General features: G+C 54.2%; 1 protein-coding gene across 1 annotated transcript in view; it reads left to right on the plus strand.

Moving 5' to 3' along the window:
* Positions 1–12,614, plus strand: part of SFI1 (SFI1 centrin binding protein) — a 29,347-nt gene that overhangs the window by 10,047 nt on the left and 6,686 nt on the right. The window contains exons 7-20 of the mRNA XM_036449732.2: positions 354–471; positions 1,900–2,002; positions 3,631–3,787; positions 4,317–4,478; positions 4,928–4,998; positions 5,923–6,015; positions 6,271–6,368; positions 7,677–7,743; positions 8,083–8,213; positions 9,718–9,799; positions 10,061–10,239; positions 11,074–11,149; positions 11,602–11,697; positions 11,997–12,073. Coding sequence (XP_036305625.1) covers positions 354–471; positions 1,900–2,002; positions 3,631–3,787; positions 4,317–4,478; positions 4,928–4,998; positions 5,923–6,015; positions 6,271–6,368; positions 7,677–7,743; positions 8,083–8,213; positions 9,718–9,799; positions 10,061–10,239; positions 11,074–11,149; positions 11,602–11,697; positions 11,997–12,073 — 1,510 coding nt within the window. The remainder of the gene's footprint in view (positions 1–353; positions 472–1,899; positions 2,003–3,630; positions 3,788–4,316; positions 4,479–4,927; positions 4,999–5,922; positions 6,016–6,270; positions 6,369–7,676; positions 7,744–8,082; positions 8,214–9,717; positions 9,800–10,060; positions 10,240–11,073; positions 11,150–11,601; positions 11,698–11,996; positions 12,074–12,614) is intronic.

The raw sequence follows: 12,614 nt of genomic DNA on the forward strand, positions 1-12,614 counted from the left end.
ACTCACACCAGCCTCACCTCTACTTCCTGTGATAGTCACATCATTTTATATGTAAATGTTACACATCATATCTCTAAAAAATAAAGGGCTTTTAAATTAGTTCTGAACTGGGCAGTGTATTGATTTTCCTTTAAATGTTGTGGAGCTGTCATCACTTACATAACCATTCTTCACAGGCTCTTGCATCTTGATCTATTTTGTAGAACTTCACTACGTTTCCAGCAGAGGGCGCTTGAAGCCTGGAGGAATTTAGACTTTCAAAGGCGGGAGAAGTAGAGTCCCATGAGTTTTACCATAACCCAGAGTAACCCGTCTCCCCTCCCCCTTTTTGAAAATCTCATCGGTGCATCTAGATGCAAAGCAAAAGATGCGGCAGGCCTGGAAGTCCTGGTTGATCTACGTGGTTTTTCGAAGGACCAAACTTCAGATGCAGACCACCGCCCTGAGCTTTAGGCAGCGGAGCATTTTGTGGTGAGTGCGCTCAGATGCCCTGCAGTTCAGCAACGACCATTTTCTCTCCCCCTTGCAGCCTAAAAAACCACCTCAAAACAGTTTTGAACATAATTGATACCCAGTAAGTATTTATTGACAATTTGTCCAACTATAAGGTCACTGGTCTTCACATAACCATAACACTAATTGATTACTTGCTAAGTTCTAAACCCTGTATTAAGTATGTGTGTATATTAATTTTTTTTAGTGTGAAGTGTCTCATTTAAGCCTCACCGTAAACTGTAAAAGAAGTTTTATTGTACAGATTAAGATAGACAGTAAGCCTCAGAAAGGTTGAGTATCTTAACGGAGCTCATGTAAGTTGTAAATGCATTTTTCTGATGCAAAACCCATGCTCCTGCCTGGGCACTGTGTGTAGAATGGATAAGAGCAGAGGCTTTCCAGCTAGACCGAGTTGGGTTCCCATCCCTCTTCTAACGTGTGTTATTGGGTCATTTCACCTCTCCAGGTCTCATTTGTTTCATCTGTGAAATAGGCACACCGTTAAGTATCTTTTAAGGTTGTCATGGAGACACTTTTAAGATAATATATGTAAAGTATTTTACCATAGGATTGGACATATAGAAGTGATTTAAAATAAAATAATTTTGAAATGATTTAAAATTTATTCAGCAAATAATGTAAGATTCTTAATAAGAATGCAGTTCTACTAGAGTCTATAATGAATTTTACATAATTTTATTTACTCGGTGTATATTTTACATGATTTTATTTACTCGGTGTATATTTACTGAGGGATTAGAATTTTCCTGGTACAATATTGGGTGCTGGGGAACTTACAGTTCCCCAAGTGCTCTAAAAGGTAACTAATACTGTAAGATAGCTTGAGATTTTGAAGTGCATGACGCAGTTGGCATGGCTTAGGTTAGGAGGAAAAAGATTTTGGTGAGTTAGAGTGGCCAGGCAAATGGAGTGTTTCTGTAAAGCAGAGGCTGCTAACTCTCATGTCCTTGTTACTGATTTTAGGAGATCAATCAGGAGAAGAGAAACTCAGAGTGGAATGAACCCGGCCAAGGCAGCAGGAAAGGAAGGGATCCATCAGGACTAGAAATGTAAAAGCTACTTTCTCTGCAGGTTGTTCTGTGAGCTCTCCTGATTTTTTTAATCTTGGCTGTGATTTATTATATATTTGTGTAAGCCATACAGAGCATGTTGTCTAAGGCTGGATCTGACCATCAGTTTCCAAACCTTAATTGGTAGCTTTAGGACTGTGTCTCGATTGACTTTTTTTTTTTTAGCAGCGACTCTACCATATCAATCTAGAGATGGCGCCACGAGGCAGAAGGACTTGAGCTGAAGAGTCTGAGGCCCAGCGCTCACTACCCTCCTCCTCTTTCCTGCATGACTTTCTCTGACTGGTGCCGTCCTCACTGTGCTCTCTGGCAGGGTGTGGTGGAGCGAGTGGAGGCGGCAGCTGGGCCAGGCCCGGGCGGGACGTGCTCTGTGTGCCTCGGCTGTGAAGCACAGGGCCTTGAGCCTCCAGCTGCAGGTGAGTCCTCGGCCCGCGTTGTGAAGCCCCGCACCCAAGGGTGATGCTTGGAATGAGGCAGTGCTCGGTGAGTGCTAGCCACTCACTGCTGCTCCTTACCTCACTGGGTAGCTCTAAGTCTCCATCTGTGGAAAGGGATCTTCTTTATCCTTGTTGTTTTTTTATTTAATATATTTTATTGATTTTTTTAAAAATACATTTTATTGATTTTTTTACAGAGAGGAAGAGAGAGGGGTAGAGAGTTAGAAACATCGATGAGAGAGAATCATCGATCAGCTGCCTCTTGCACACCCCCTACCGGGGATGTGCCCGCAACCAAGGTACATGCCCTTGACCGGAATCGAACCCGGGACCTTCCAGTCCGCAGACCGATGCTCTATCCACTGAGCCAAACCGGTTTTGGCTTTATCCTTGTTTTTAAAAATTGTCTTGGCTATATTGGGAGATCACGCTGTAAGTTATGTAAATGTCTAACCACTGTGTTGTACTCGTGAAACTAATTCGTTATTGAATATCCCTGTAATTTAAAGAAGCGGAAGTTCAGCCCTGGCCAGGTGTCTCAGTCGGAGCATTGTCCCATACACCCAAAGGTTGTGGGTCCGATCCCCGGTTGGGGCACCTGTGTGGTGTGAGGCAACCAATCTGTGTTCTCTCTCACATGTTTCTCTCTCCCCCTCTCTTCCCCTCTCTGGAATCAATGAAAACCATATCCTCAGGTGAGGATTAAAAAAAAAAGTGCAATAACAAACAAAACATTTTAACAGGCAATAAAAATAGAAGCTCCGAGCTAAATTTAAGAGTCGGCTCCAAGCAGCTGCGTGGGCCCAGAGCCCTTGCACCTCGCGTTCCCTTCTGCCCACGCCCCCGTCCCGCCGAAGCTTGTCTCTCCACATGCTTTCTGAAGACGTGCCAGCCGCTGTGGGCTCACTGACCATCGGCCGCAATGTTGGCTGCTACCCCTGGGTAGATAGTGTCAGAATTGAGTTGAATTCCTGGACACCCTACTGGTGTCCAAGAATTGCTTGTTGGTATGTGTCTGATAGGGGACTTCTCTATACCCCCCGCCCACCCCACTTTAGAATGGGGTCCAATTGAGGGGGAGAGCAGGAGGGTTAGGTAGGTCATGAGGTGACAGGAGGCAGATTGTAAGGCTTTGCAGGCTGCGCTAAAGGCTTTGGCTCTTATTCCGAGTGGGGGAAGGGGGTATGAAGGTGTGGGAGGCTGTTGGCTTTGAGTGGAGGAGTGATGTGATCCCACTTACCTCTTCAGAGGACCTCTCTGGCTCATTACTGCCGCCTTCTGAGCCGGAAAGGGAGGGAGAGAAACTATCTAGAGACAGTGTGTTTGCTTACGTTTTTAAGAAAAATAAAACAACAAAAAGTAAATAAAAAAGGAAGAAAATCCCTAGGGTTTTAAGTTTGTAGCAATGACTCCACAGAGAAAATCATTATTTCAGGGGACTTCAAAATACAATATTTGGACTGTTCCTCCCTAGTGGGATATAGGCTAAGGACACAGAAGAAATTTAAAAATCATCCAGCAATCTTACTGTGTGTGTTTCCCGCACCTGTACTTCACCTCTGTTTTCCTGCCTTTCCTTTGATCATCATCATCTCTGTATTTTTCAGGCTTGGTCACGGTGGCAGGAACAGCTCCTGCAGGTCCAGAGAGAGAGACAGAAGCTGGTCCGCGCAGTGAGACACCATCAGCACTGGCAGAAGTGCAGATGTCTGAAGGCCTGGCTTGACTACCTGCAGGCCCGCAGGGTGAAGAGAGAGCAGAACGGTGAGCAGGAAGTTCTGGGCTCGAGAGACAGAGGGTCGGGTCACAATTTCCACTCTTCTTCCGCAGTGGAGCTAATTCATTAAGGGGAGAGAGAAGCAGAGGGTGCCCCAGATCCTGGTGAAGGGAGATTGAAGAGGAAAGTACATGATCCTCAATTCACATTTATTTTCTTCTGCGTATATATCTTGTTCAGTAGAGTTTTAAAATATATTTTTTATTGATTTTAGAGAGGAAAAGAGAGGAAGGGAGAGAGAGAGAAACATCAATGATGAGAGAGAATCATTGATTGGCTATGAGAGAAAATCATTGATTGGCTGCCTCTCCTGCACTCCCCCTTACTGGGGATCGAGCCCACCACCTGGGTATGTATCCTTGCTTTGAAACCATGTGGTCCAGGGTTCCTCGTGAGAACTGCCTTGGAGCTGTGCTGGCTGCTCGTGGTGGAGGTCAGCTGGTATGAGGGATGCTTCCTGTTCCTGCTCTACCCAGTGCGGGAGGGGCAGCAGCTCAGTTGTGTTCTGTGTTGCAGAGATGGCTGAGCGATTCCACCAAGTCACGGTGCTGCAGACACACTTCTGCGATTGGCAGTGGGCCTGGCAGCGGAGGCAGACCTGGCATGCTCGCCACGCCCGGGTGCAGGCGCTGGCCGGCAGGGTGGCGCTGCGGCGGGCCTTCTCCCACTGGAAGCACTGTATCCTTCCCGCCCCGCAGCCCTGTCCGCCGCCAGCCAGTGCAGCCTGAGCTCGGGACACACTGGCAGCAGTTCCGGAACTTTCATAGTCCTGGTCTCTTGACTTCTTTTAGAAATTTTTGTTTAATTGGGGCTATTCATGCAAAAGAGTATGCACCATTTATAGTTTATAGAATACTAACCTGTGTACCCACCACGCAGCCTAAAAAATAGAACATTGCTGCCCGGCCTGTGTGGCTCAATGGTTGATCGTCGACCTATGAACCAGGAAGTCACAGTTCGATTCTCGATCAGGGCACATGTCGGGGTTGCAGGCTTGATCCCCAGTAGGGGGTGTGTAGAAGGCAGCTCTCCGCGGGCCGTCAGGACACAGGTGGACCGCGCTGGGTCACCAGGACTGTCGTGTGGGGTGGGAAACCTGTGGAGCGAGAGGCCTTAACTGCTGGCAGACGTGCTGCTGTGCGCGGAGGAGGCCGCCCGGTGGAAGCGGGCAGAGGAGCACTGGCGGCGCCGCTGGCTGGTAAGCGTGTCAGCCCTGGACCCACCCACATGCTCCTTCAGTGCCTCTGGGCCTGTGAGCATCACACGCCCTGTGTGGGCGTCCCTGTTTTCACTCTGGGTCAGAGATGGTAATGGTGGGGTCCGAGGGTGTGGAACTGTAAGAGAATCTTAGAGATGATGTAGTCCTGGGGTTTTTTGCTGGTCCACGGCGGGCCCCTTTTAATGGTGGAAGCCTAACCTGTGAAATCGATCTAAGAAGAGAGGATGGAGGATGGAGGAAGGTGGAAGGTCTGGATGTACAACCTGTTCTGTCCCCGACCCTCGCCAACATTCAGTGTCCCGGGGGCTCCACAGACCACAGCGTGAGGACCCCTGACCCCTTCGCTTCTGTCTCGGGAAACTGAAGGCCAGGCCGTGGGGGAATGGGCTTGGCTTAGACCACAGGTGAGGCATGGATGGGGCTGGAGCCAGGCCCGCGTGTCCTGCCCCTTCCCCAGCCCGCGACTCACCGAGGATTCCTTCTCCTCCACTCTTGCAAAACTGCATTTATAATCGCTAGTATAGACAGTGACCTCGCGTAGTTTAAAACAACAAAAAATCCTAGGCTAAAAGCCGTCTCTCTTCTGAGAGGCAGAGTTGATATTTTCAACCTCTGTCGGTAGTGTTCCCATCTGGGCCGTGCCGGTCTCTGCTGGTCAGCGGGAGGGCGTGCTCTGGGCATTACTGTGGACAGCAGGCAGTGGTTCCACCGCTACTTACTAAGTGCCTACTGTGCGGCTACCCTACTGCGTGTGTATCAGACTCCCAGTTGGAACTCAGCAGAGAAGTGCCCTCAGGGACCTGGGAGCAGCTATGACAGCTTCTGGCCACCGGATTCGGGTACCTGTTACTGTTGAGCCTCTTCTGATGGGTGACCTTGTGCCCTTTCTTCTTCCTCCCACAGCGCTTCTGCTTCCGAGCCCTCAGAGGCAACGTGGCCCGCGCCCGCCTCCAGCGGATGAGAAGGAACCTCGCTCACCAGCAGCATGACGTCAGGGTGAGGGCCTGCTCCTGCCCCGGGACCCCTGGTGGCCCTTCTCTTGTTAACCTTCGTGCTCCTGACCTGCATAGACTGGGAGGCCCTCCTTACAGCTTCCCTGGCCACTCCCCAGGCCGGGTGTACGTTGGGGGCTCCCAATTGAGGCCATTCCTGCTTTGGGGACCTTACACCTTTCGGTGTGGGGTTTGCTAGCTAACGGGCTAAGAGATTTGTTTGCCGTAATAAACGTGCTTCTTTCCTGTTTTGTTTCAGCTGCTGCGCCGGTTCTGGAACCTCTGGCAGTCTCGGATCGAGCAGAAGGAGGAGAGAGAGCAGCGCCCTCTACTGCAGGCTGCCCAGGACCACCACAGGTAGGCACCCTGGCCCTCGCCTGGGCTCTCCCGGGACCACCGGACGGACTCGCTGTCCCTCGGGAGTGACCACTCCCCCCCCCCCCCCCCCCCGGTGTGCTCTGAGCAGGTTCAGGAAGGAACCGGTGGGTCCTGCTCGGAGGAGGGGGAGAATGGGGATGTTTGTTCCGGCTCTTGGCCACCTGGTTTGAAGCTTGTGCGTGCTGGCTCGCGCCTCAGTCCTTGGGGCTCTGATGGTGTTCACACACTGGAAGTGTGCATCAGTGCTGTCAGAGAGAAGGCCCAGGCTAGGGGCATATTTGTGGCGCGGTCTTAAGGGGTGCAGAGAGTGTCCTCGGTTTTTTAGAGTTAATCATTCCGTTAACATAAAGATGTGAGTGTCCACTTGTCCATGAGGAGAAACTCAGTGTCTAGGAAGGACGGTAGAGAGTTAAATAAAAGCTGCCTGCGTCCCTCCTCCAACCCTTTGGTCTTATGCTTCAGAGATAACCACTATCAGTTTTTCACTGCCGGACCTATTTAGTATATCCCCCTTAGAAAGCCACTTTAATCCATTCATGTGCATAGTTATAGGTGTGATTGTGGACCATTTTTTTCTTTTTCTTTTTTAAGGGCAGTGGTGAGAGGACAGGTGCTTTTTTTATATTATTATTTTTAATTGGTTTCAGAGAGGAAGAGGAAGGGAGAGAGAGAAACATCAATAATGAGAGAAAATCACTGATCAGCTGCCTTCTGCACTCTTCCTCCCCCCCAACTGGGGATCAAGCCCACAACCGGGCATGTGCCCTTGAGCAGAATTGAACCTGGGACCCTTCAGTCTGCAGGCCAATGCTCTATCCACGGAGCCAAACCAGCCAGGGCTGGAGCATTTCTTACTAAGTCAGGGACAACCCCAGTGTTGAGCCGATTCAGCTCAGTTACCATTATCGTAAATCCTGGTTTACAGAACTGAACGTAGTTTGCCTTTTCAAAAAGGCTGTTGAGAGGAGCGGGGTGTTATAAATGAGCCCAGGCCGTGAGACCGGAAAGGCTGTTGGGGGGGCTGCATGCATGTTACCGACGTTCCGGAGACATCGCACCTGCTGGTCTGTTTCCAATGTTGGCAACACTTGGGGGCCAGCCACCGCCCAAAGTTGGGGCTGGCGGGTTTCAAGTTAGACAGCAGGTTCTTACTCTCGTCTCCGGGAATGAGCGCATGGGGCGCTTTTAACCCTTGTGAGGTCACTACACTGAGGACCGCCTAAGAACAGAGCAGAACGGGAACCTGGAGAGGGATGGGCAGCGCCTTGCCGTTCTGTTTTATTTCAGAAGAACGTTGCTACGCAAGTGTGTCAAGTTGTGGCTACAGCGAATGCAGGAGAGGCAAGACAAGCAGGTATGGAGCCCTTCCCCGCAGGCGCTCTGCTGGCTGGCACTCCGGTTACGTTTCCTTTGCTTTGAAAAGATTCTTGTAGCCCGGCCAGTGTGGCTCAGCGGTTGGGCATTGACCTAGGAATCAGGAGGTCAGGATTTGACTCCCAGTCAGGGCACAGGCCCGGGTTGGAGGCTCGGTCCCCAGTGTGGGGCGTGCAGGAGGCAGCTGGTCCATGATACTCTCTCATCATTGATGTTTCTCTCTCTTTCCCTGTCCCTTCCTCTGTGAAATCAATAAAAACAGGCCATTTTCTTTTTTAACGTAAAGTACAAGTAAAGCTCACTCGTTGTCTTACCTCAGCTGCTGCAGGCTAGAGCAGACAGGCACTTCCAGCAGAGAGCCCTGCCCGCAGCCTTCCAGGCTTGGAGGAGGCTCTGGCGGTGGCGCCTGCAAGAGCGCGTCCTCGAGGCCAGAGCGGCACGCTTCCACAGGTACGCAGCTGGGCGCAGGGCCTGACCGCCACCGCCCGGCCATCGCGGTGCCGTCAGCCTCGCAGGCCCCTGGGCGAGGCTCTTCCTGGTTTTTCTCTGAAATCAGTGCACCCTCACTGACTCCATCTCGCAGGAAGATGGCCAGCCTTCTCCCCCAGGTTAACGTTTGTCCAGCTCATTGCAGATGCTTTCAAAGCCGCTGGGTTGTATGCCCCTTCCCTGCTCACAAGCCACAGTGCACTCCATTCACACCGCCCCTTAGCCTTCTGGGTCCGAGGGGTGGACCTTGTGTTGCTTTGGCCAGCCCCCTGGAGAGTGATTTCCCTGCACCGTGTGGTCCCTGCTCGGCTAGGCCTGGCTCGGTGACGTCCTGAAATTAGGACAGGCTCGGAGCAGAGCCACAGGGGCAAACGTGCCCGACAGCAGGTCCTCACCACGTGTGGGAGGGATGTATTGAAATGGTTCGTCGCTAGCTGAGTGTCTGCCACGGTGGTAGGCAGGGTGTGTGGGAGAAAGGAAACCACCAGTGGAGAGACTCGTGTGCCCATGCTGTCATCATCTCATTAATAACGTCCTCTCCCCGCAGTCCTGAGGGAGCAGGTGCAGAATGGCTAATGACCCTCCAGGTAGTGCAGGCGGTCATTGGCAGAGTCCGGGTTTAACTCGGAGCTCCCGGACTCCAAAGTCCAAGGAGGGAGATCTTCCTAAAGACTTGGCGGGAGATAAGACTGTTAGGCAAGAAAGGAGAGAAGAACAGACAGTTCCAGAGGACAGATTCTCGTGTCCTCAGCGGTGTCAGCCACAACCACGAGGGCTCAGCGCTAGTGCTGAGGGTTGGACCGGGGCGGGCGTGGCTGTGAGGATGGGTGGCCGAGTGGACAGATGAGGACAGGACGAAGGCGAAGGGTCAATGAGAGGCAGATGTGTGGACAGGTGCAGCCGGTGAGATGACAGCTCTGGGGATTGCCCTGAGTAATGGTGTGCAGCTTAGGACAGAGAGGCGAGAGGGAGGGACACGTATTGGGACAGCAGCCTGATCTTGATTAGGAGGATTCGATCCTTGGCCAGGTGGGGCGAGGCAGCCATTTGATGTGTCTCTCTCACATAGATGTTTCTTTTTCTCTCTCCCCCACTCCACTCTCATAAAATTAACAGAAAAAAATGTCTTCACGTGAGGATTAACAAAAAATACACTTTTCAGTTACACTTCACACACAGTATTACATTTGTTTCAGGTGTACAACATGGTGATCAGATGTTTACATGCTTTACGCAGTGATAGGTCTAGGATCCGTCTAGAGGTGACGAAGCAATGGTTCCCACACTTTCCTCCCTGTCCTCCCTGCTGCTTCTGGGGCGGCCTCAGGCCTGCTCAGCACCTTGGGGGCCAGGCACCTGGCTGTTTTATGTTTTTGTTGATATCAGAGAGGAAGGAAGAGGGAGAGAGAGCGAGAGAAACAGCTGCCTCTTGCACGCCCTTCTCATTCTATTATTTTTTGTGTAGGGAGATGTTAGAGAAGCAAATGTTTGCTATTTGGTGGCAGAAGATGTTTCGGCATCAAGAATACCGCCTGGCAGAGAGGATGGTACGTGGCTTCCCCTGAGGAGGTGCCGGTTCAAGCCTTTGCTTCACTGCCTCCTCCCCTTAGGATGTGGCCTGGGACCCAGACCCCCTGAATGACATCCTGCCCGTGACCAGGATTGGGGCAGGGCCAGGGCCAGCGCCTGGGCATCGGGTTCCTTCTGGGCGAGGGCAGCTGGCTCCTGAGTGTCTGTTTCTTCTGCCTCGTCCTGGCTCCCATCCCCCTGACCTCCCACATTCTGTTCTCTCCGCCTTCCCGCCGCAGGCCATCCTGCACGCGGAACGCCAGCTCCTGCGCAGGTCCTGGTCCACGTGGCGCTGGCGGGCAGCAGCACATCGCCAGGAGCGGCAGCGGCAAGCAGTGGCCCGGGCCCACCACCGCCAGGCGAGGCTCAGGACAGCTTTCTCCACTTGGAGGGAGGGCGCCCGAGGGCTCAGATCAGAGTGAGTGGTCGCTTCTTTTATTTATTTATTTATTTTTCCTCTCTTTTATGTTTTTACTGATTTTTGGAGAGAGAGGAAAGAGGTAGAAACATCAGTGATGAGAGAGAATCTTTGATCAGCTGCCTCCTGCGTGCAGTCTCCTGGGACCCACAACCCTGGGCATGTGCCGTGACCTGGAATTGAACCGGTGACGTCTTGGTTCCTGGGTCGACGCTTAACCGCTGAGCCACACCGTCTGGGCTCAGACCGGCTTTGATCGTAGTAGCAGCACTGTCAGATCTGAGTGCCCAGCCAGAGGGTCATGTTAGCCGAGACTCTGGTTTCAAGTTCCGGAAATTCAATCGGAAACAGTCTGAGCAAAACCAGGGCTGTGCTGAGTGGATACTCATGTGCCTGTGCCTCTGGGTCCGCTGTGGGCGCACCCTGCTTACTGGTGGGGGCCCAGGTGAAGTGACCGTGGCCCAGGAACAGCAAAAGGGCTTCCTGGGGGGTCATGGGCCCTCCCCAGCACGGAGCAGATCTTTGCCTACCACGTGGTCAGTGGGGACCGCCCCAGGCGCACTGCAGGCACTGCCCTGCTTCGGGGCCTCTCTGTCCCCATGGGGCCGGGAGGCTCTCCCCGCTCTCAGCTGGGGCCGCATCGGGCCTCCTGCGAGATCGTCCGCAGAGACGTGATCTCACATGCACGCCCCAGGGAGGAGAGCCCGAGTCCTCTGGCCGGATCTTGCTGCCCCCACAGTTAAGGACCACTAGGCAGGAGCCGGGGTGTGAGGGGCACCCTCGGCAGGGCCCTGGCCTGTCTGGGCAGCGGCCCTGAGCGCCCTCTCCCCACAGGAAGACGGGCGGGGCGCTGGCGGCAGCATTCCTCTCGGCGCGGCTCCTGCGCGGGGCCTGGCACAGGTGGAGGGAGGTGAGCTCTGGCACGGCGCCCCCCGGGTGGCTGTGGGCAGGTGGAGCTGGGTGGCAGTGACCCAAGTGACTCACCCGCCAGACGGGCTCCTCCCTGTCCCTCTGCGACCACAGGCCTCTGAGCGGGGGGCGGGCAGATGAGAACGTGAACCTGGCCGCCGAGATGCTGGCTCAGAGTTCCTGTTCTCTCCGCTGGGCCGCTCTTATCTGAGCTCCGGAGTCTGAAATTCCTCTTCTGCCGATGGCATCCTGCTCCGGGCAAACCGTTCACGCTCACATTGCCTGAGCATTTACCCCAAGTCGGGCCCCGGCCCCATTTGGTCCCAGTATAAAAGGTACCCCTTTCTACACGAGGAAGTGGGGCTCCTGGTGTCGTGCTTTCCCCGAGCTCACCCAGGCTGCGTGCATCCGGAGGAGAGGCTGAGCCTGCCCTCCTCGGCCCTCTGTCCGCAGTGCCTGACCCTGCGAGGCATCGAGCGGCAGAAGCTGATGCGAGCGGACCTGCACCGCCGGCACACCCTGCTGCACCGGGCGCTGCACTCCTGGGGGGTAGGCGCTGCGCTTCCTCCTCGCCCTCAGGACATCAGAGCGGGTGCCGGCCAGTGGGCGTTCCAGCACAGGCTCAGTCCTCTGTCCTTGCTCAGCAAACGCTGTCTGGGCTCCAGCCTTCCCTTCCGAGTGGCCCCGGGTCCAGGGGTGCAGGGGTCTGACTGGGGGTGAGGGCTGGCGGGTGGTCTGGCCTGAGGCTTTGGCCACTCCGCACCCTCTGATGGGCGTGTGCTCCGTGGCCTGCCTGGGAGTGGGGAGAGCATGGGCCCAGGGCGGCCTCCAGTCCTGCTCTCCTGCAGATTTACCAGAGCCGGGTGCGGAGCGTCCTTCAGGAGGTAGCGGCCAGGGAGAGCCAGCACCAGAGGCAGCTGCTGCGGTGAGTGTCCTGGCGGCGTGGGCACCAGGCTCCCGGGCAGGCAGGCAGGCAGGCTGGAGAGTTTTGTCCGGGCCAGGACGGGCCTGGCTGCCATGTGCAGCTCACTGCGTAGCGCTGGCTTTTCCACAGCCAGCACTCCGACCCCGGCCCACCCCTGTGCCCCTGCTGCATGCGGAGCCGGGCCCTGGGAAGCAGCTCGCCCTGCGTGTCTGAGCCCCTCCTCCCCCCAGGCCGGAAGGAGGCTCCGGTGTAGCACCTCCTGCTCCAGAGGCTGTGATGGCTCCCGTGGCCTCTCACTTCCCAGTCGCCTCCCCGCTTGGCTCTCCAGACCTTCCCCTGACTCCTGAGTCACCTCTCGCCGCCAGCACCATGTGTGTCTGGGATACTTTTGTCACCTGAACCAGCCCCCCCAGCCCGTCCTCCAGTCCTGCTAAGCCACGCTCTGAACTCACTCCTCCCACAGGCCTCCCTCCGCCCACCCTTCCTTTGTGTCTGTCCCCTGCACCCCGTGTCAGGCCGCCTGTGTGTGAGGGACACCACT

The sequence above is a fragment of the Pipistrellus kuhlii genome, unplaced genomic scaffold (assembly GCF_014108245.1).
Source record: "Pipistrellus kuhlii isolate mPipKuh1 unplaced genomic scaffold, mPipKuh1.p scaffold_m20_p_20, whole genome shotgun sequence".
NCBI lineage: Eukaryota > Metazoa > Chordata > Mammalia > Chiroptera > Vespertilionidae > Pipistrellus > Pipistrellus kuhlii.